The 23712-nt window shown below is 41.6% G+C and overlaps 1 protein-coding gene across 2 annotated transcripts in view; it reads right to left on the reverse strand.

Annotated features, from left to right (window-relative positions):
* GNPTAB (N-acetylglucosamine-1-phosphate transferase subunits alpha and beta) overlaps positions 1–23712 on the reverse strand; it is a 56207-nt gene that overhangs the window by 6957 nt on the left and 25538 nt on the right. For both annotated transcript variants that reach the window (XM_024579204.4, XM_053921963.1), the window contains 13 exons: positions 21045–21109; positions 20660–20794; positions 14323–14484; positions 13333–13512; positions 12917–13087; positions 10834–10957; positions 9554–9757; positions 7772–8877; positions 6747–6946; positions 6307–6526; positions 5497–5610; positions 4019–4104; positions 3661–3759 (listed from right to left, as the gene is read on the reverse strand). In XM_024579204.4, the coding sequence (XP_024434972.1) occupies positions 3661–3759; positions 4019–4104; positions 5497–5610; positions 6307–6526; positions 6747–6946; positions 7772–8877; positions 9554–9757; positions 10834–10957; positions 12917–13087; positions 13333–13512; positions 14323–14484; positions 20660–20794; positions 21045–21109 (2866 nt within the window). The remainder of the gene's footprint in view (positions 1–3660; positions 3760–4018; positions 4105–5496; positions 5611–6306; positions 6527–6746; positions 6947–7771; positions 8878–9553; positions 9758–10833; positions 10958–12916; positions 13088–13332; positions 13513–14322; positions 14485–20659; positions 20795–21044; positions 21110–23712) is intronic.

Genomic DNA, 23712 nt, shown 5'->3' on the forward strand with positions numbered 1-23712 from the left:
CACATGTTGGGTGGGTCACAATCAGAGAAGCCCAAAGTGCAGGAAATCCACATGTGTGTGTACACAAACATACATAATACATACCTATGGATTTCTTCGTATACACACACACAAATTATAAAATTTAAAAAAGAGATTGAGGGGAAACCTATAGACTTAATTGCAATGAATTTACTTAATACCACTTCAAACATACAAACTTCAAAAACACATAAATGCTTATAAAAGACAATAGGGGAAATGCATAAACTGACCAGATAGTTTATCACATTAAGAAATAAATAATGGTATTCTGGTTACTTTAAGAGAATCCTTATAATTTACAGAAATTTATTAAAAGATTTACAGATAAAATGACACAAGGTCTGAGACTGACATAAAAATAACTAGGAAGTGGTGAAGGAGGGGATGCGTTTAGATGAAACATAAATTGCTTACTGAAACTGGGTGATGAGTATGTGAAAGTTCATTATCCTACCTATTCTCTAAACTTGGGGACTACTTTAAATTAAAGGGTACTAGACATATGTCGACTAAATATAATGCACGAGACTTGACTGGATTCTAGATTAAAAACAAACAACAGCTATAAAGAACATTTGGAGGCAACCGAGGAAATTTGAATATAGGCCATTAGGTAGTATTATTTAGTCAATGTTAAGATTCTTAGATACGGGTTAATGGTTTTATAGTATAAAGGAGACTGATTTTGTTTTAGAAGGCTAAAATAATCATGGCTAACGAGTCTGGATGTCTGCAAGTAGTTTTCAAATGGTTCAGAAAAAAAGATTAAAACAAAATGTGTGTGTGTGTAAAAAGATGACAGAGATCAGCAAATATGACATATGGCTGATAATTTTTAAATTTGGATGAAATATTTATGGGGTTTATTGTAATATTTAAATTCTTTTTATCTTCAAAAGGTTTCAAAAACCTGAGAAAAATGAATGAAAGTACATGAATGAGATACAAGGTAGCTAAAGCCGACCCAGCAAATAACTCCCCTCTCCTTTGAAAGAGAACTTGCATTTCACTTAGGGTTTCTCCCCTACGTAAGCTGACTTAAAAAGAGGCGACGCCACCCCAAACCAGAGGAAGCTTCTGAATAGTTAAGTGAATCCCTCCCCCTCACAGTGACTGGGATAGGAATGGAAGGACAACACGTGACACACACAAGGGGCAATGTCTTCCTGCCTCGGAACAGGGCTAGGCCTGCAGGGACCTCCAGAAGTACTGCGGCTACCCACCCCCCCCCCCCCGCCCCCCAGCCTGCGGATGAAGCCAACACAAGCAGAAATGAAGAGGTCAGGGGAAAATGCAAAGCCTGGCCCCTGCCTATCCCAGACTCCCTGTTAATGGGGTAAACCTGTCCTTCAAGTTTAAGTCTGTCGGAAGACTGATTTTCCACTCTTGACTTAACATAAGCACCCATAAAACAAAAACACCTAAGAGTTAAAAATGATAAAATCTGTTCAGGGTCACAGGAAGTACAGTATCTGGGCCTGGCAGACACTGCCAGAGAAGCCTGCTTGCCATGTGTATTTTTAGTAAAACCCTGTCCCTTTAAGTAACACGGAGGGCTATGAATACTCTCATCCACCAGCCTCAAACTGACACAAAGGCAGAAAAGTATGGGGCACAACTAAAAACCGTAACTCTCACATGGTATACAGACCACTAATGACTGAGACAGCACATCAACAGAGTGGGGAGGCAAAAGCACATATTGAAGATGATACTTAAAGTTAAAATTATTTTTAAAAATTAGAGCAGGGCATTCCAGGCAGAGGGAACAGCATGTGCAAAGACAGCTACAGGTTGGGTGATTAATTATTGTGGCTTATGGTTTGCTTGGCTTATGAGAAATATGTCATTTGTAGAAAATAAGCTATTTTACTGGATAAATAATCTCTAATGTTTATTTACTGAATAAGCATTAAAGATACTTTCATTTTTCTCAAAATTTCAATTTCTGCTCTCCCAAACAAGAATGAGATTTTTAGAAACACTACTATGGTTTTAAAATGTCTAGAAATTTTACATCTCTGATCATTTATAATTAAAGTCATAATTTAAATGAGGTGACACTGAAGACTTCCAAAAGCATTGAAAAGACTCAGATAAAAATATTTAATTTTATACTGTCATGGTCTTTTTTTGCAGGAAACTGATAAAATACATAATTCCCACTAAAGTTCAAAACTCAGAAATGCGTATTTTAATCCATTTTATCTGTCTAAGGCAACTGTTAAGGGGCCAGGCTGGATTTTCAAGGCCTATATACACCTGAACACTTTATCCATCCCCAAAGAATGACTGCAATTTACTGGATTGATTTTCACATTTACGGCAGCACATCTTTTTGTTCACAGAAACTCGGAATTGCAAAGGTAAGTCTAACCACTGAACAACACCTCTGGAAGAACTTTTTTAGAAATGCTATGAGAGTCCCAGTCTGGCCTTACCTCCTCCATGATATGGCCCGTCCCTTAGCCTCACTGAACAGCTCCTGTCACTGGACTCTCAGAAGTCTGTGCTAGTCCCTCTGATTGGGGGGACTTTATCTCAACTCGCAACTCCATCTGTTACTTCAAAAGCTACCTCCACCATCAGGCATTTCCACCTGCTCCAGACAGAATTAAGTTGCTCTCTTCTCTAGTGCTGCCGCCATTTTTTCATGTTTATTTACATGAACAAGGATAATTTTTAAAGTTATGGGAATTCTCTGTACTTTCTCAATTGTGCTGAACCTAAAAGTGCTCAAAAAAACAGTTTATTTGTCTTTCTCTGATTGGCTTATTTCACTTAGCACAATACCCTCTACCTCCATCCATGCTGTGGCAAAAGGTAAAATTTCCATTTTTTTTAGAAAGATTTAATTTATTTATTTTTAGAGAGAGGAAGAGGGAAGGAGAAAGAGACGCAGAGAAACATCAATGTGTGGTTGCCTCTTGTGTGCCCCAACTGGGGACCTGGCCCATAACCCAGGCATGTGCCCTGACTTGGAATCAAACTAGCAACCCTTTGGTTTGCAGGCCGGTGCTCAATCCACTGAGCCACACCAGTCAGGGAAGATTCCCTTCTTTTTTTTACAGCAGAGTAGTATTCCATTGTGTAAATGTACCATAGCATTTTTATATACTCATGTGCTGATGGGTACTCAGGCTGTTTCCAAATGTCGGCTAATTGTAACTAGTGCTGCAATAAATATAGGGGTGCACAGGTTCTCTTGATTTAGTGTTTTGGGTTTCTTCCGATATATTACCAGAAGTAGAATCACTGGGTTATAAGGCAAGAACAGACTAAAAGCTGTCAGAGGGGAGGGAAGTTGGGGGGCTGAATGAAATAGGTGGAGGCATTAAGAAAAAAAATAAAACAAAAAACAAACAAAAAACTCCCTCATAGACCCAGATAACAGTATGGTGACTTCCAGAAGGAAAGAAGATAGGGAAGGTAGAAGAAGGCAAAGGAGGGATAAATGGTGATGGAAGAAGACTAGACTTTGGGTGGTGAACACGCAACATAATTTACAGATGATGTATCCTAGAATTATACACTTGAAACCTATATAATCGTATTAACCAATGTAACCCCAATAAATTCAATAATATATAAAAAATAGAACTGACAAAAAATTAATTAATTAAAAAAATGCAGTACCTGGGGTTTTTTCTTATATCATCCAATTGGCCAACCACATGAGAAACATTGGTACGAATCATTTTAAAAGCAATTTCTTCTTCTCCCATGATTTCAAACCTGATTATCAAACATATTTAAAGAGTGTAAATATTTTATGTGGATATGACAAACAGATTTTCAGTAAAAAAACATTTTACGAAACTTTAACAGACTCAGCATCCTCCGAATGAGTCAATCTTTCAATATTATGAAAGAAAACAATGTCACATAAATTTTAAAAGAATGCTTAATAAACTACTGTAAAGCTATGAGAACACCAGATGTTTATATTAATTATTCTTAAAGTGAACAAAGAGAAAATGGTATGTCTACTTACCTATATTTGTTTTTGTCCTTATATGCTTTATGGATTTTATCAGTTACTGGTTTACAGCTGGTTACGAGACTTTTAGTGACGGGTGGCTGTGAGAAAAGACAGACCTTACAACAGGGCCAAGACTGCACTCAGGCAGGTAAAGCATTCAGCTTGGGTGCAAAGTTTAAGAGGGAACCAAAAGACTCAGTAACCAAGAGTATTTCTGAAAGTCAAATTGGCATACTACGGCCTGCGGGCTAACTGCCTGCTTTTGTAAATAAAGGTTTACATGCCATATAGAAATGCCATATAGAAGTGGCGCATATCTGTATACTAACCCATGCCATACGCTAAACTAACCAACGCCTGATTGGCAATTCCTATAGTTTGTCTACCTGTTCTAACAGCCCCTGCGCTGACCTGTCTCACCAAGAGGGGCTGCTGCTCGTCACACGGTGTCTCCTCACAAGCAAGCCTTCATGGGCTCTCCGAGAACAGGAGTGAGGAACACAGTCCCCTGCGAGCACAGAGACTGCTAAATGAGTGATTTCCTGCTTTCAGGGACTGTCTTATTACTCTTCTCTGTATTAATTTACAAATGCCTTATCTGTAGTTAAGTATAGATTACTTATATATGGCTTGAACATTTGAAAGATGGTAAAATCTTTTTTAAATAACATTTTATTGATTATGAAACCAAAACTCTTCATCATAGAAAATACCAGTATGAAAAAAAGGAAATTGAAACCCACATGATTTAATCTTTTGTCACTTCTAGTACTTTTTACAGTGTGTTTTATGCAGGTATGTGTGGTGGTATTTGGGAGTTTTCCATAGTTCAAGTCATATTCTGTGTATGGCACTACCTACTTTCCCCCACCTAATTTTATCTTGTAAACATTTTTCCACATAGCAGTAAATATTAATTGTAAGCATCACATTAATGGCTGTATTATACCCTTGTTCCATCGATTCTAAATGTACATTTTTCTCCACTTCTCTGAAACTGAGATGCATCTGACAATCAACAGTCTTACAATCATTTCAACTAAGTGGCACTCTAGTATCATTGTGTGCGAATCATCCACACCCCCTACTGGTCAGATCTAGAAAGTGCTGGCATCAAAGCAATTTCGCTTTGACGAAAGATGGTATTCGACTTGATGAGTATTTCCTCGGTTAATGTTTAACCTTTGGACAGTTCTCCCAAGCTAATGAGAATACTTCAGGGCTGTCTTCTGCTATCCCTAGTGAACAGGAGTCTGCTCACAGAATATAAGCAACTAATCCCAATATGAGCTTAAAATCCATTAGTTAGGAAGAAAGATATTCTAAAGCAAAATACAAAATATTCTGGATTATCTGTGCTACTTCTTTCCACCAAAGACATATACACATAGAGCCTGCTATACTTTTTGAAATGCCATATAGAAATCAGGTAAATAGCACCCGATAAAGACATACTTTCTGTTTTACATAAAAGAACCAATGACACTTACCAGATTGGGGTCATAGTATGCTTCCTGAGTTGGTGGAATGTTGCTGAGCTGAGTGATATTACCAGGAAGCATTTTTGAGCAATTTATTAACATGTGCTCCAGACCCGTTAAATCCTAACAAAGCAAAAGGATAAACCTTCTATGTACATTATAAGTAATGATTGTGGCTTTAAAAATAAAAACTACATAGAAGTCTCCAAAATGTGTTTCAATGCTATCTTCAAATAGAGTCTGACTCTACGATTCTTAAGATAAAAACACCCTATGAAGAGCAGAATGAGACAATGCGTATGAATACAAATATCTCATCTGTTTCAAAGTAGATCATCCTGGACTGTGGGGCACCCTCTTACACAAGACGGTCCAGGGGATCACCAGATGGGACGGCCTGCAGTTAGACCCATCCTGCCCTCTCCAGCAGTGAATTTCCTGCTCCTGGGACCAACTAGGAGAAGCCATGGCAGAGGGGACTGTGCGGCACCACAAGCCTGGCTGAGATATGTACTCGGCCACCCCTGAATGAACTTGTCACAAGCACCTGACGGGCAGGTATGGTCTGGCTCTTCTCCAGACAATGCAATAGTAGTCCCTACTGCGAGCCTAAAAAAAGTAATCTCAGGAAATAGGAACTTCAAATTTGGTCTTTAATTCTGGCACTAAAAATAAACTGGCTGTGAACACCTTCACTAACTATTAAGAATTACTCTCACTTGCACTACACTGAAACATGTGGGAGGAAAAAGAGAAAGTATCCAAATTGAAAGTTTCATTTAAAAATGCTGTAAAGTTTAGGGAAAAAGAATACAACACCTGCAAACTTAAAGGCAGGTCATGAATTCTGGTAGCTAGTGTTCGGATCTCTCTGTCAGATAAGACACCGGACTGGTCGGTATCAACTTCATCAAAAACTTGAGAGATATTCAGTGGCTGAACTGCACTCATGAGGTAATAAAAATAAGAGAAGGCAAACTGCATATCCTCAGAGTGGCGCACTTTGTGAAATGACGTCTTGTCAAATTCTTCAGGGAACCTGTACAAATACAACATATAATGAGCTCGTGATATTTAAAATGTATACAGCACCTGGCGTTTGCAGTTAACATCTTTTTTTCCTTTCCACCTTAGATGATACCTTCAACATGCTGGTCATCAAATATCAGAGCCATAAATTCAGCTCAGCAAAGGGGTAAACCTTACGCAGCCCAGGCTCCAGGCGCATGCACGCAACCCAAACACAAGCCCAGACTTACATATCTTGCAATTCTTGCATAACTATTCGGTCGATCATGTGAGGCATGTGGGCAGGGACTTTCCTGGATGTGAATCCAAACTTGCTATTTAGAATTTTGTTTACATATCGGAGGGAATCTGCAAACGTATCTTTTAGTTGCCTGCCAGTATGTTTGCTGTCAGTAAAGTATGCCAATTGGGTTTTCAATGACTCTTCTTCCTGAAAAGAGAATTCCACGTAGTAGCATTATGTTTAGCGTACAAGTGTACTTTGGTTAACAGGAGGCAAAGGTGCCATTTTGTTTATTATTTATTTATTTAAATTTTATTTACTTATTTTTAGAGAGAAGGGAAGGGAGGGAGAAATAGAGGGAGAGAAACATCAATGCATGGTTGCCTCTTGTGCACCCCCTACTGGGGGTCTGGCCTGCAACCCAGGCATATGCCCTGACTGAGAAACAAAACAGCAAGACTTTGGTTCACAGGCCCACACTCAAACCACTGAGCTATACCAGCCAGGGCCCATTTTATATAATGTAATAACTAGTCACTGATGGTCCATGACAGGCAAATAAAATGAGGACCCTAAGAGCAGGACAAAACTAGACTTCAGTGAAATTATCACCAACATTGGCCTAAGAACAACAGTTTGTATATACTAGGGAAGTGAATGAACTTCTCTGCCCCTCGGTTTGGTCATCAGTGAAGCTGGAAAAATGTCAGGTCTGACTTGCACTATGTATGCAAAAGCATTTCTTGAAATCTTACTTGGGGTATGTCCCTGGCTGAATCCCTCGCTCATTCACACTGAGGCTGTTCTCTAAGCTGTAACATGGGGATAAATGATAGTAGAAACCATTATAAACTCTTTTTATTGTTAGGGCCACTGAGAAAATTAAATGAAACCATGTAAGAAAAGCTTTTAGCTCACTGACTGGCACAGGGGAAGTGCTAAATAAATGGTAGCCATTACTGTATTATTATCACTTACAAGGTTATTTATTTTTCCTGAGCATGAGAAGGAATAAGGCTGAGTGTAACTTACATCAAGAAGATCTTGAAAATACTTCTTTTTCTCCCATGGCAAAAACCCAAGGTAACTGTCTGTGTAATGTTGCAGTTTTCGTCCAGGTAATACTTCATTACCAGGTAAGTGATTTTTAGCACTGTCCTCCATTCCGTTTTTCTCTTGTTCTTTCCCTATGATTGTCTTCTCTCTCAGTGCATGCCTTTCCAGTGGAACAATCAGAGAAGAGAGCTTTTCTTTTGACACACTTCTGCCTCCTCCTTTTTGGGTCTGCGTGTCAGATCTAAAGCTTGCTTTGGTTTCCGTGTCCAGCGGTGGAGTCTGCTGCTGGTAGTGGCCATTCACGTCTCCTGTCCCTGCTGGAAAAGTGGACCTCTGTAATCTTTCAGATGCTCCTACGCTGTTTGGCAAGGTGCTTTTGTGAACCTGTTTTACCAGTGGGGCTTCCAAACTCTTATTTCTTTCATCTGTTACGATAGCTGGGTTTATTTTCACGTCGGCATCCTGTGAGTTTATCAGAAACGATTTCAGCAAGGCTGACTTGAACAGGTTGTATCCTTTCATAGTGATGTCTCCACGTTCTAGTTGCAAATCCAAGTTCTTGAGATGCGACTGGGCCTCTTTTGGAAGGAGTGAAATATTCACCAGGGGAATTTTCACCTCCTCTTGGGGTCTCCCAGTTGTATTAACACCATGTCTCTTAATCTTTGGGGAGCGTTTTTCTTCGGGAATATCCTCAAACGGGATTTCCACCTCTGGAGGAAGTGTTACAGGGCTAACCAAAGCTTGGTAGGGCCTCTGGGTAGTTGAATTCAGTTTTGGTTCCTCTCTTGTGTCAACCTCGACTGCTATCTGGATTTTGAACTCTTTGTCATTTTTACTTTGAAGTGTGACATTAAAATATATTGTGGTAGCATTCATTCCACTGTGCATTATGAGGTGGATGGTCTTCCACTTATTGGCTATAGAAGCATGTCGAATTATTGGGTTGTCACTATAGGCGCCTTCGATTCCCCTTTTGGCTATTTCTGCAAAGCTGAAATAAGGCAGGCATTCACCTTTTGGAATAACATAGTGAGTCTGGTTTGGGAGAAGAGTTACTTTATATAATTCATGAAAATGATCTAGAGGGAAAAAACACAAACACAACTTTTAAAAAACTAGCCATTTCCCCCCTTTTCCTTTAATTCTTAGGGTTTGAGTTTTCATTTCCTAACAGTGAGCTTAAACAGACTTCAAAGTAATCAGAAATCCTACACAAGGACTACTGGTCCGGGGCTGCTTGGACTACGTGAGGCCATCACAGTCATCGACGCGGAACGCTTGCGGAGTCTGACTCACCACCGAGATACGGCAGGATGCCTGACTGCAAACTCCAATAATCGACTTCCATCCTTTTGTCCATTTGAGAAAATACAACTTTCTGCCAAAACGACCTCTGTTAATAAGCTATCAACAAGCTCCAGTATTCAAATTGTCCTTATTTAATAAATTATTGGTCTTTTATTATTTTCAAATTAACCCATCATCTCTTATATTTTCAACTAAGGTAAATCAGCTTAGTAAAAAAAAAAAAATCAGACTGGAGTAATAAAGGAAAAGATGCAGCTTTAGTATTTACTGTTTTGTAAAGGTCTGTGTCCTCTTACTTTTCACTTACAACTAGTTTGGATGCAAGGCTGGGAAAGGGACACAGAGAGAATAATTACTTTAAATAAAAACAGTAAGCCTAAACCCTCTCTACTGGCCAAGGATTTTTATCCCCTTATCCTTAATGTATTTTTATGACAATAAATATACCTTGCCCACAGTCACCAGCATCAAACCCACAGGACAAGACATTGCAGGCTTGGTCACAGAACTTATCAGCGAGCCAGGAGTTTGCACACCCTTGATTACAGTAGGAGACACTGTTTATTCCTCCTCCAAACTGCCAGGGCTGTCCAACTCCAATACTGCCGGTTCCCCCGCCTCCTGCACCGTAGCGACTCCCTCCGCTGTTACCTGGAGAGGGAGGAGGACAACAGAATCTTGCTGTGCTTATAAGCTAGAGAAAAAAAAAGACAGCTCCTTATTTCTTCACAGTTGTTTTCAAGATTAATGTATGAGTTTCAGTGGAAAGGGTTCATTCACCCTGTTCCTTAGTAGAACGGTTCATGTAGCTTAAGAAGAAAATAAACTGACAATGGGACATCACCAGGCACTGGGCTGGACGCGTACCAGCTGTGTAACCTAGAAGTGCGAGCCTCAAACTTTCTCAAGGGGGCGCGTGTAGATGTGGATGGAGGAGCAGGGAAACGGGGAGAGATTACTTGAAACACTGTGACTGTCAGAACTGCCCAAAACAAGTCCTCACATGGGTGCTAACTTCATTAGCCAATGTGAATGTCCTATTAGAGGCGGAGTTCGCGGGACCACACAGATCCACTCCGCACATCTGTGCTCTCTCCCTGCAGCTGCTTGTACTTTTCAAAAGTGCCTCTAGCAGATCTGAGTGAGATGCAACTTGAAGTTTTCTTTCCTCCGACACTTTTCCAAATCTGTTTCCTCACATGGAACATGGGCGATGCTCTCTCTTTCTTAGGTGACGAAGAAATTAAGATGGATAATGGACATTTCATAAATTTAAACAACTCTTTATAAACTGAAAGGCAATAAATAAAAGTAAAAATCTTGTTATCAACAAGTCCAAACATAAGGATGTGAGAATAAGAGATGAGATGCTGAGGAGGAAAGACGTGTACTTCTTTTGCATGTCATTCACTGACCTACCCGCATTTGCTGCCATGAGCTCCCATAAAAACTAGTTACAGCTGTTCTTGCTCTTGCGCTTACATACTTAAAGATAGTCCTGATTTTCATATTTTCAAGTGCAGGGCCAGTGTGGGAAAATGCCCTCAACAATGGATAATATGAATAAACTAGGCCACGGAAGGGAACTAGCATCACCTCCAGAGAGTCTATGGATTACTGATTATTTTAATACACGAAAACGTTGAATTCACTGGACATGTTCAATAATGATTAGCAATGAAAAACTTCCATAAACAGAAGCAAATTATATATGAGCACATCCTCACCAGAGCAATCACCACCATCCCAATCACAGGCTGAATTATTACAAGCCTTGTCACAATAGCCGTCCTTAATCCAGGAGCCCGGGCAGCCCTCGGCACAGTTTGGCACAGGCCATGTCAGATAAACCTATGAGAACACCAGAGAGAATATAAAACAGTTTGTGACGCTTTTCCCTCTCAAATCAGAATTCCTTTGTAAAAAACGAGCCTCTAGAAAACGTCAGTATTTCCTACAGGCTGATGGCATTCACGTGACGTGTTTTGCTTTCAGTCTGCCTGCACCGGCAGTCATTTCCCAAGTTCTGCTCTTTTGATAATTCTTACTGAGAACATCTTCTCTGTTCATTACTCAGGGAGAGCAGACAAGGACTCAGTTCGTGAGTTAGGTTCTCCCACCATGGTTTTATAACAAACGCATGCCCAAGTGGTGGAAAGTATACCATACGAGTCACTGCTTTTCTATGACAACTGTCCTTAACTCCTGAGTGTATTTGTGCATAATCTTGCATCATGGCTGAAAAAAACAGCAGATGAACTCTAAACGTCCTTCTCACCAAGCACAAGGTTCTGTGACAAGCTAACCAGCCCAGCAATCTGAGTTGTGAGCTCACCTGCTTTCCCGATGAGTTATATGGTACATGGTGACTTTTTAAACTAAAATCATTAAAAAAAAATATGCTCCCTTTTTCAAGTCCGCATGCCTTTGGACATTCCATCTATTTGGAATCTAACTTCTACTTGTTCTTCAAAGTTCATCTCAATTCAAAGGAATAGGGAATTCTTCCCTATTGCTGTCTGATTTCAACCTCATGTGCTCCGCTCCCACTGCTCAGCACCCAGGGCACACCTGCCAGCATGAAAATCACTGTACAGGTCACCGACTTTGCGTGTCTCCCCCGTCAAGCCACAGCTCAACTCCGCAGCACTACAAGCTAACACAGGGGAGGCTGCAGAACAGGGGCACAGGACAATGAGCACACTGGGATGGCATAAACAGCAGCAGAAAAAGGAGCTTTGTGCAGTTAGCACTTGCAGTGGCAGAGTTCTATCATAGGCTTATGGCGATAAGTCTCCAGCTTATCAAAGAATCTTTCTAACAATGCTACAGGGGTATTCCTATTTCCTGCAGCAGGCACACAGAAAACACAAAGGTCGGGTCTTTGCCCAGGACCATCCTAAATAGTGGCTCCTGAGTCTGTGCTCATAGCCACTTCTCCATCCTGCCTCCCAAAGCCAGAGTCAGACCAGGTTCGATAAGACTTCATCCATGTCTTTAAGCAGAAAATTGAGCTAACTTTCTGTGTCAGTCACTTTGCTGACTCTGTAACCATGATTTTGTGTTTCATCGTGATTTTGTTTTCTCTGCTGTTGTTGTAGAAAATTTACTTATTTTAATCCTTACCCGAGGACATGCTTATTAATTTTATTTATTTTTTTATCCTCACCTGAGGACATTTTTTCATTGCTTTTAGAAAGGGAGGAAGGGAGAAACATCACTGGGAAACATCGATTGGTTGCCTTCTGTATGAGCCTGGACAGGGGATTGAACATGCAACCTGGATATGTGCCGTGACTGGAAATTAAACCTGCAACCTTTTGGTTACAGGACAGCGCTCCAACCAACTGAGCCACACGGGTAGGGGAAATGCTCATTAATTTTAGGGCAAGGGGAAGGGAGGGACAGAAACATTGGTGTGAATGAGAAACATTGATCAGTTGCCTCTTGTATGTGTCCTGAACTGAACCCATAACCCAAGTATGTGTCCTGACTGGGAATCAAACCCATGACCTTTCAGATTATGGGACGATGCACCAACCAACTGAGCCACATTGGACAGAATATAGTAGAAAATTTAGAAGGTCAGGGAAAAAAGAGGGAGTTCTTGGCATCTGAGAATGTAGGCAAGCGAAAAATTACTAGGAAGTACTTTTCTTTCTCCCAGATTGTAACTCTCCTGAGCTTAGCACTCAATAATATTTATTTGATCAAATCTGGATATAGTAGTATATATACCGACTCCTGATTTCCCACTGATAACTTCCAAGTGACTTCCAAGCTCGGCATCCCTTCCTCTTAGCTACTCACCTTCTGACCTTTGGAGTGACTATAAAAATCATCTGGCCAAACATCCTTCCCGAACATGACATCGTCATTCAGGTAAATAAACTTCTGGGACAGTCCTTTGATGCGATGAATGTGACTTTCAATAGCTGGTGAACTGAAGGTAGGCAAGTGGCTCACGTTTCGAAAAACATCCTTTTAACCAAAAAAAAAAAAAAAAAAAAAAAGAAATAAAAAACCAAAAAAACACAAGAGAGAAAGAGGGTGGATAAGTGTTTTTTCTTTCATTTTTGTTTTTGGAAGGAAGGCAAATGGAAGAACTAAAGGAAGGTGGAAATAGAGGTGAGGAGGGTGAAGGGAATGAAACTGGGGAAAAGTAAAAGAACAGTGAAAGACAGAAAAAAGTCCCTGGAGCCTTGTGATATGTGGAAGTCATGTACCTGGTGCGTTACTATCGTCACTCGAGGGTTATCAAGGTTCAGCCAGGACGGAATCTGCCCATTGGTGACAATGAAAATATTCCGAACCCATGGCGCATGCCTCTCAATAGATCTCAGCGAGTATCTCAGTTCTTCGTTATCTTCAAAACGGCTGGCGGAAACGTCTTCGTCCTGCTTAGACTGAGAAAAACATTTGGTGCATGAAGATGTAAAATACCCCTTCAGCCATACCTCCTCCTCTGTCTCTCCCGCTGCCCTCTTAGCTCTCAGGGTGCTCTGGCCAACTTTTAAATATCCAGTCTTACAAGCCAGTCAGAGAAAGACAAGTACCATATGATTTCACTCATATGTGGAATCCAGTGAACAAAATGAACTATCAAGCAAAATAGAGACAGACCCATAGACAGAGAGCAGGCTGACAGCAGTCAGGGGTGTGATGGGGGAGAGCTTGAGGGTAAAGAGATTGAAAAAAAAAAAAGAGAAAAAACTCGTGGACTTGGACAGCAGTGTGGGAATTGCCTGGGGAGGGGGTAGAGGGAGAGGGGAGTACAGGAAGGGTACGGTAAATGATGATGAAAGGAGGCTTAACTTGGGGTGATAAACACACAATACAGTGTTCAGATGACAGATATGCTATGGAACTGTGCACCTGAAACCTGCATAATTTTGTTAACCAGTATCACCCCAATAAATTCAAAAAGAAAAAGGAAAAAAAAAGGCCCAGTCTTACTTTTAAACATTACAAAAACTGCAAAAGACTCAGCATAGTTACAACAGCACAAATACAGAGTATTTCTTTAACACGCTTTTTAGAAAAGGTTCTTGGATCTGATTCTAGGTCACTGAGTTAATATTAACCAATAGCAATGACTAAAAAATTAGAAAAGTTCCAATCAAATCCTCTTCCTTCTTCGAACAGAGTGAAGTGATTTATAAATCTTTAACAACCTGAACAGGTTCAGGTTTTAAAAGAATCTTGGCACTCCTTACCTGGCTGATGGCACTCAGATCCCATAACAAATACGCAGGACTTATGGTCAGTTCTTTCCCATCAATGGTCATGTTCTTCTTGGTCTGCTTACTCAGTTCTTGGAAATCTTTGGGGTTGTTCAATTTCAGAAGTGCTACACTGGCCTCTGAGTACAGCTGCAACTGTAAGATAACAACAGGGTTACCAGCCGAAAAATAGCCCTAAAGAAGAGAGGAAGGGAGGGAGAAAGAGGGAGAGAAACATCAATGTGTGGTTGCCTCTTGCACACCCCCTACTGGGGACCTGGCCTGCAACCCAGGCATGTGCCCTGACTGGGAATTGAACCAGCGACCCTATAGTTTGCAGGCCGGTGCTCCATCCACTGAGCCACACCAGGCAGGGCTCAACACATTTTATAAACAGGCTTCCTCACCTCTATCCAAGTCCACACCACCCTTGATCTGTTTATGTTCCAAGCCTATATCATACAATTTCCCACGAAAAAGGCCTTTCAGAACTTAAAAAGGCAGAGAGAGGACTCAAAACCACTAATTGAGGATGATAAAATCCTTCTGCTGAACTAGTTCTCCTAACAGAGCCCAGGGCCTTCTTTTCTAATTCATAAAACAGAAGCAAACACGAAGTCTTATGGGCTCAGACTAAGCTTTTGTATTTGTGACATGACTATACTTAGCTCATCTTTCAAAAGGTTCCTGAGTTTATGAAGGCCCAAAAACTAGAGGTTAGAGTTTGCATTTTATTTGTATCTTTTCACCTTTTCATTACATTATGTGGGCCGTGATCTCTTTCCAGAAACAGTGTGTCTGTGTACACACTGTACATGTCTGTGTTCGTGCTTGCATGCGTGTATACTGGCTTCCCAACTGCTTTCTTTCACCCTAGCAGTGCCTGGCCTATACTGAGCACTCACTGGAGGTCAGCTCTTACTGATGTCACCAGCCTGCCTCCGTGTTGGGGCAGATGGGATGGAGGCCACGCAGGGCCTCCTATCTGGAGGCCCTACAGTCTCACTACCTACCCCGAACCTCCCCCCGTGGCTCCCACAGCACCTCTGGGGGATCCCTGGAGTGTACAAAACACTGTTCCAGGATAAATAAATATAGTACTTTCACATTCTAATTTAATTTAAAATTTTGGGAAAATATCCTTATCTTAATCTTTTCTTACAAACTGCTTTTATCCTGGAAAACTATTTCAAAATTTCAGACATTTTCCTAAGGTCACTGTACAGTAACTGGAAGAGAGATGAAAAGTAAAGAGCATAAGGAAATATTTGTTTATGAAAAAGATTTTCTGCTACCACAATCTACCAAGTTTTCAGTACTGAAAAAGGTGGGGAGAAAATATCCTGTGTGAGCCACTAGGTGGCTCCCCAGTCCTGGACAACCTTAATGACTTTTCCAGAAAGACCAGAGGTGGCACAGAACCATGGCTGTAATGAGGGCCAAAGGCTGCAGTTCTTAGTTTGGGCAACTATGGACAACTGCCTCCATATATAGCTTCTTACCCAAAATTATAAGTTTACCTGAATTCTTAAAATCATAAGTTTCTCAAAGAGAGAACAACTGGACACCTACCTAGTCCCTATGGACTCACCAGGAAGGGACATGTTAGCACAACTGGGAGGTAAAACTTTGCTATTTTTAAGCCACTGACATTTCAGGATGTTAGTTACTGGTTAGGGAAAAAACATGCCAGCTAATACAACTGAAAAACAAATTAGCTCCTTCTAGTAAAGTGACAACTCAAACTTACTAAGTCTTAGTATGTCCTGGTGCTTTTCTAAAACTTAAATTAGTTCCAGAGTTACTTGTTTAATCTACTTCAGTTTTTATTTCAGGAATAAAACTAAAAGAAAGAGAGCCATGCTTTAAGAGAGCAGGTACATAAGACAGTTTCAAGGAAGTCACTAAAAAGAGAGGCATTAATATAATATTACTACAATTTATTATGACCTTGAACATGCCCTGAACAGCGAGGTCTGAGGGACAGAGTCCAGGTAGGCCAACAAGTTGTTCCCACTCTGCCCGCACTGTCCTTCCTGCTGAAACAAATGACGTGGTCAACCTTAAGGAGCCCGTGCAGCCTCTTTCTCACTGAAAACTCCCCCGGTCTCTGGTCCACATAGACCTCTCCTGTCTCTAAATGCCAGCACCAAGTCTATACCACTCTTCTGTATGCCTAACCCTATACTATCTTGTTTTGTTACTTTAACACTTAATACACAAAGGTACTGCCTCCAAAAAGAGATTATAAAGAGCTTGAGGACAGCCCCATGTCCTCCACTTCTCTTGCACACCCACTTGGCAACCACTGTGAAAGAATTAAACCAAATGTGAGAACCCACTAGAGAGACTTGGGAAGATTTCCCACCTGCTCTAATATATGTTAAAGAAGGAACAAAAACAGAAATCAAAAAACAAAAAAAAACCCCATAAATGAAAATGTCTAAAAACACAAAGATTTAGAGTGACCTGAAAATAAAGACCAGTGGACAATCTGATTTTTCAAAAGGTAAATTCTGTTTCCATTACATACAAAAATTCTACAGACAAATTAGGGGTAATTAATCAATTCACAAAAGAACTCACGTCAAGGTGTGTCAAACTAGAAAACCTCTAACAGAAAAGACTGATGTATAAGATTATAACCCAGAATCACATTTTTATAAATTCAAATCTATTATCTTGCAAATGAAACCAATTTCAAGTCCCACCTCCTAGGGGTATGGGGGTGAGGATTCTGGTTTTGCTCTAACAGAATAGTAAAGGCAAAATAATGCTGTATGAATACGGTCATGGTACCATACACCACAAGTGCCTCCTGTGGATGGTACCATACACCGCAAGTGCCTCCTGTGGATAATCATAATGCTGAACTCCTCCCCTTTATATTCCAAGACATTGTGTGTGACGGGTGTGTTTAGTCACAGCCTGTCTCCAATAGGCATTTCTTGAGTGGCCGCCTAGGTGTCAGGCCCCCCCAAATCACTAGGGGTACAAAGGTGAACAGGCAGTACCTGTCCCGAAACGCTTGCAGCCCAGTGAGGAGTCTCTGGGGCAGAAGAGAGCTCTAGATGGCAGAGGCCTCCTGGAGGAGCCTGGGAGGGCAAAAGGGTTCAGCTGTTCAGGTCCAAGGCCTAATGGCCCTTTCCTCCCACGTGCCACAAAGCACCCTAAGGAATCATACCCCAAACTGAGCTCTGGGTTTCCTTCCTAAAAAACTTCCTTCTCCCACTGAAGCTCCGACTGCGGTGGCCAATGCCATCACTCCCATCTTCTCTAGAAACATCCACTCCCCCTTTCCTTTTTCCTTCCTTCTCCCCCCAGCTAAGAGTAAGTCACCAGGTCAAGCAGAGGGGCTCTCTCAGATGTTTCTGGAACCATTCTCATCACTGCACTACTGACAAAGCACTTGCTGAACCCAAATGGCCTGCTGGGCTGGGGCAGCAGTGGTTAAACTGTTTTTCCTGCCTCTAAACTCCTCTGGCCTAAGCTCTGTCTGCTACATTTCCCCTGCTGTGTTTCTTAGAAGGGGTCCTCCGCCTCCTAGAGAAGCTTCCTGCCTCCAAAATAAAGTCTAGGATTTTTAACTGCAGGTCTTTCTCAGTCTGACCTCGATTTATCTTCCCAATCTGAACACTAGCAAAAACCCTGCCTGGGCTCTGGCCTTCAGGAACACTTGCCCCGACTTTCTGCAAACACCTCGATGTGCAAGCCTCCAGCCCTTTGCTTGGGCCATTCTCTCTTCCGGGAATGGTCTTTCCTACTCCCTTCCCTGCTGAGAGAACAGCTGCTCTGCTCAGGGCCCAGGTAAAATGCGTCCTATTCTGCAAAGCCTGCCTCGCCTCCAGTGCACCTAAAGCCCAGGTGCGACAGCACTTTCTATCTGTAAACACATTTAGAGGAGATCACACCCAAAAATTATTTAAGTGCTTTTATTCACTCAGTTATCCTTAGCACAGTCCCTGGCACCCAGCAGGCATTTAATAAGCACTCCCTACGTGGACTGGAAACCCAATGATAGGAAACTTCCTTCTCAGGGCACTCATAAAAAAACCAGGAAGTAGAACCTAAGGAAAGAGTCACTTGAAGCATTGTGTTCCAGTGCTGACACAGACCTTCTGTTCCTCCTCTTTCTCATGTCCTCTCTAGCCTCCAAAACGTCCTAATCCCTGAAGCTGACCACAGGTGAGACATCATGAACACGACTTGCCGTGAACCTTACAGATAGTGAACCTCTCTGACCCTCAAAGGGGTGCTGGCCTCCACCACGAGAAGTCTGAGGATCCCAATAAATCTCCAAGTGGGTGAATGAGCAGTGCAAAGTGGTGTCATCATGCACAGAGACCACTGGTACTCCTGGTCCGATTCAAGTTACTACCCCGCCTTAGCTCCACCTGCATCCACCACTCCGTACCATTCAGCAAGAGTTTGCTAACGGGTTGGCGGTGGGCCAGTCAAACCTGGGCAGAGAATGGAGATTATGAAACTTCTTTTGTGCAAAAATTTATTAGAGTTGGAATTACATACAGAGAATCGAGAATGTCATTGTTTCTGCATAAGAAATCTGAGCCGACAATCAAAAGTAAAGATGTACCTAGAACGAACAGCCAGGAAGCCAAGAAGCCAAATAAACATGGCTGAAACCAATGTTAATCTATGGTCTTACTTGCCCAAATCAGCACTAAAAATAACTCAGGGGAAGGAGAAATATAATATCTATTTTCAAATAGTTGCAGATAAAGAAATAATTCAACCCTAATCTATCTGGGCACTACCATATTAATTCCAGGTACCATAAAAAAAGTTATGGAGGAAAATATTTAAAAAAGAAAAAACATAAATGTCCTTCATAGTATCATCACTTACAAAGATCTTAATCTTAATACAGTGTATCTTAAAACAGTGCAACACGGGAAAAAAGAGTTGGGAGGAAGAATATAAAAAACATGGTCGAGACAGGTATTGTGTAAGAACTCCCCGATCACAGATCCCGCCACCAGTACCTCCAGCTCTATCCTTCACCTCCAAATTGCTCAATAACATCAACAGGAACAAGCAGTGAATATAAGTAAGCTAAACACAGTGGCAAAATTTAAAGAACATTTCTTTGTAATATCAAGAAAACCAGGTCCCAACAAATTTGGAGCCAAGAACTTTATGCCCTCTCTTCTAAGAGAAGAGACACCCACATTTTACAACTGGCATGATTCTGACAGACAGCAGGCATCTTGTTTATTTTTAAGATTTTATTTATTTTTAGAGAGAGGGGAAAGGAAAGAGAAAGAGGGTGAGAAACATCAATGTGAGAAAGAAAGATCAATCAGTTGCCTCTTGTACATGGCCAACTGAGGACCAAACCCACCACCCAGGCATGTGCCCTGACCAGGAATTGAACTGGCAACCTTTCACCTTGCAGGACAACACCCAACCGAGCCACACCGGTCAGGGCAGATGGCAGGCATCCTGACATAATGTCAAATGGAAAGTATACCCACATGAACTGTGCCCTAAATCAACTAGGCAAATGGCTCTGAAAACAATAAATGTTAGAGAAAAGGCATGTCATAGGTCACCCTCCAAAGTCAACTCTAACAAATGGCATCACTGGTCAAGCATGAGGAGTTAAAGTTTAAATCCTAAATACATTAATGGCTCCACTAGCTATTAATGAATGGAGGTTTCACATTATCAAATGTTCCAAATACCTGAAGCCCACTCTCTGAGCGAAAGCTTTCAATAAATACACAGCATGGAGCCTGTGAATACTCACTACACGGGCAATGCCCCCATCTCCTCCTTCCACGCTTCCATTTCCTTATACTGTAAGTGCCATTGGGTCTTTGTCTTTTTGTCCACAGCTATATTCCAGCCACTACAACAGAACCTGACACATCGGAGAAGCTCATTTGTTAAACAAATGATCCTGCTTCTATCTAGGAAACCAGCAAACAAAATTAGACACGATTTTACCCAAATTAAGAGTAAGGAGTGACACCCAGACCAGATAGCTCAGTTGGTTAGAGCATCATTCCAATATGCCAAGGTTGCAGGTTTGATCCCTGGTCAGGGCACAGACAAGAAACAACCAATGAATAAATAAGTGGAACAAATCGATGTTTCTTTCTCTCTCTCAAATCACTTTAAAGAAAGAGTAAAGCGTAAGGATCTCCTATAAACAAAGGGGCATTTTCACAACAGACTGAGGCAGAATAGAAGCCCCGTTTGGTTCTTCTGATAGTCAGTTATCCCTTGAATGAAATGAATCACAAGAGAAGGGTCACGCGTTAAACGAGACGCACTGTACTGGATGCTGTATTTTCCAGGCTCTTACCAGTTTTATTTTAGAAGAAAGATTTTCTGGCAGTTTTGTTCTCAGCTGGTTTGTTTCCTTGAATGTTGGTGGAAACCCGCTCAGGAAAGCCAGATCTTGCATTAGCACTAGCCCAGGGACTTCTTTGTCTGCTGTCTAAAACAGGAGCGGGGGAAACACGACTCACTCTCCATATCATAAGGCTGGCGAAAACGAGCAAAGATCTACTGCATCATATAAGCTTCGAAGTAAGAATTAAGGTTACTTAACCAATATTCATTAATACTAATACACTAGTCTCAGAGAAAAAGTAAACAGCAAAAAGCCTCTCAAAGTACAGCAGCTTTATTACTCATACTTGCATTCTGGTCTACTGTAAAAACAAAATGAATTTAAAATAACATACCAAATAGCCCCTCCAAACTGTCTGTTTGCTGTTTCCCTTGAACATTTCAGTGTGGGCATCTTCAACTACAATAAAGAATAAGATAAACAAGCCTATTAATGAATACTTAACTATAATATCTGGCAGGACATGGTACAAAGCATTCTGTGAGCTGTTAAAATAGTATAATACACAGTTTCAAAAAAAGGAAATTTGGGGAGGTAAAACCCATCCAACAAAAGGGGATCAATGTAATTCAGTGCCTAACAAATGTTAAACTTTGCAGTACGGAAGGCGAGATTCATGTGGGCAGCAGAGACTTGCAGATGACAGGCAACTGGACAGAAACCACTGCTGTGGGGACAAACAGAAGGGGGCTCGTGAAAGCCAGGCCAGGGGCATTTAGATTAGCAGTAGGGACACGCTGCAGATCCTAGAGTTCCTTAGGAGTCACAATGAACTCAGGTAATGCTGAAAAGAGCAGACGAACATGGCGGGGTAGGGAGGCTGGGAACGACACAGCCCACTGGCAAAGGTTTCTAAAACCTCAAACTAGCTGCTGACATTTGGGATCACGGAAAACAGGAGAGAGGTCAGATGGGTAGAATCCTGACCTTCAAAATGGGCACAGAAAGCCAGTTCTGCACATTATAGCCTGGCAAGATGGATGTCAATCCTGGATAAGGGTCTCAAATGTCCCATAAAAACATAGTTGGTGAGCTCTGAAGAAAAGAAAGTTTCTGCAATATACTGTTTATCTTGAAAGCAAGCACTGTGAGTTCACTATGAATAAGTGTATCAGATGCACACCTATGTCTGTTTCTGTCTCCCTCACCAATGACATGGTGGGTTCTACACTGATAGGTCAAATAATTCTTATAGACACCATGTATATATTTGCACATAATCCCAGCAACATAGCTAACAACATCTCACACCATCTTGATGGATGTAATGGAAATACACAGGCTAGATCTCAGGTTGTATGGGTTATAATCAATTCTCACTGGAGAGTGTAAAATTACAAAGCCACAGTCAACCTAGAAAAAGGTTTCAGAGGTCTGCCGTAGGTTCTGCCTTGTTCAACAACCCATGAGGTTTTGGAAGGTACAGAAGACATGCGTGTGAGGGGTGGGTTTACATAAAGTTGACAGAGAAGCTATTATCCTGGGTAACAGACTAAGGGTTCTCCTAGTTCTTACTATTTAGAACAATGAGCCCAATCTAGCAAAATAAAATCTCCTGCAGACAAAGGTAAGATTTTTAACTGGGCACCAAAGCCATCCACACAATCACAAATTATAAGGGGTATTTGAACATTAGCACATGTAAGTTTTTTTCAAAACTTAGGAGGACTTTTAGTGGACAGTGACTTCCGTATGAGTCATCCGTGTGCTGTGGCCACACCGAATTTCCATGGCAACTTTGTGCTGTTAAACAGAAGAGTACTTAAAATAAGAAAGGTAATACTCCCCAACACTGCCCCACCAGAAAACCCTGTTGGGCTAACCTTCGGAAAACCCAGAATCCAACCACTTCCCACCACCACACTGATCCACGCCACCTTCCTTCCTGCCTGAATTAGTTCAACGTTTGCCCCTCCCCCAGTCTATCCCGACCACAGCAGCCAGGCTGATCCTTTTGGAACGCAAGTCAGATTACGTCACCCCCTGCTCAATGCCCTCCAATGATTCCTCATCAAACCTGGTTAAAGCCAAAGTCCTTGTCACGGCCCCCAGGGCCTACACCATTTGGCCCCATTATTTCTCTAGCTCATCTCTTGTCCCCTCTCCTCTTGTTCACTCTGTTCCGGCCACAGCAGCCTCCCTGCTCTTCTCCAAACATGGCAGACACACTCCTGCCTCACAGCCTTTGCACGAGCTGTCCCACTTTACCTGACTCACCCCTTGCTCACCTTCTTCAAAGTTTCACTCAGAAATCACCCTCTCAGTGAAACTGCCCTGATCACCCAACTTCCCCGGCTTAATTTTTCCCTACTGCACTTATCTTCCACAAACAATATATTTACTTGTATGTTGTACTTATGGTCTGCCTCTTTCTGCCAAAATGTAGACTCAGTGAGGGCGGAGATTTTTTCCCATCTGCTCACTGCTGCATCTTCAGCACTGTGAACAGCACCTGGCACACGGTGTGCACTCAATAAACATTTGTTAAATGAATGGTCAATTTGTGGAATGATCCACACGGAAACGGAATGTTCGATTCCAGCTGACACACTTTGAAAGTAATAGAAACTACAGCTCATTCTGAGAAGAGCAAAGTAGGACACAGCCAAGCCCCTAGACCCAGCTAAAGAAACAAGAATGAAAAGAAATGTCATGGGGAAAAGATTACATTAGTTCCGTAGAACTGCGAGGGGTACAGACTTAACCTGTGTGAGAAACCTGTAAAGAAGCACTTTGCAATTCCTTTTAAAAGTCAATGTAGCCCCGAGGTGCAGTGAATTGTCACGGAGGAAATTCACTTCTGACTCATCAAAGGGGATGAGCTCCACCACTCTGCTGAGGAGACCCAGGTCCAGGCCCGAGGGCTGGATCGTGCGACTGTTGAAGTAATGTCCGAAAAACAGTCTAAATAGCACGTGAGGAGGCACAGAAATGACACACTTGAGAAGGAAAAATAAAAGTAAATGGCTCTCGATAATTAACTAGGAAAAAGGTTAAATGAG

This window comes from Desmodus rotundus, chromosome 3 (assembly GCF_022682495.2).
Source record: "Desmodus rotundus isolate HL8 chromosome 3, HLdesRot8A.1, whole genome shotgun sequence".
NCBI lineage: Eukaryota > Metazoa > Chordata > Mammalia > Chiroptera > Phyllostomidae > Desmodus > Desmodus rotundus.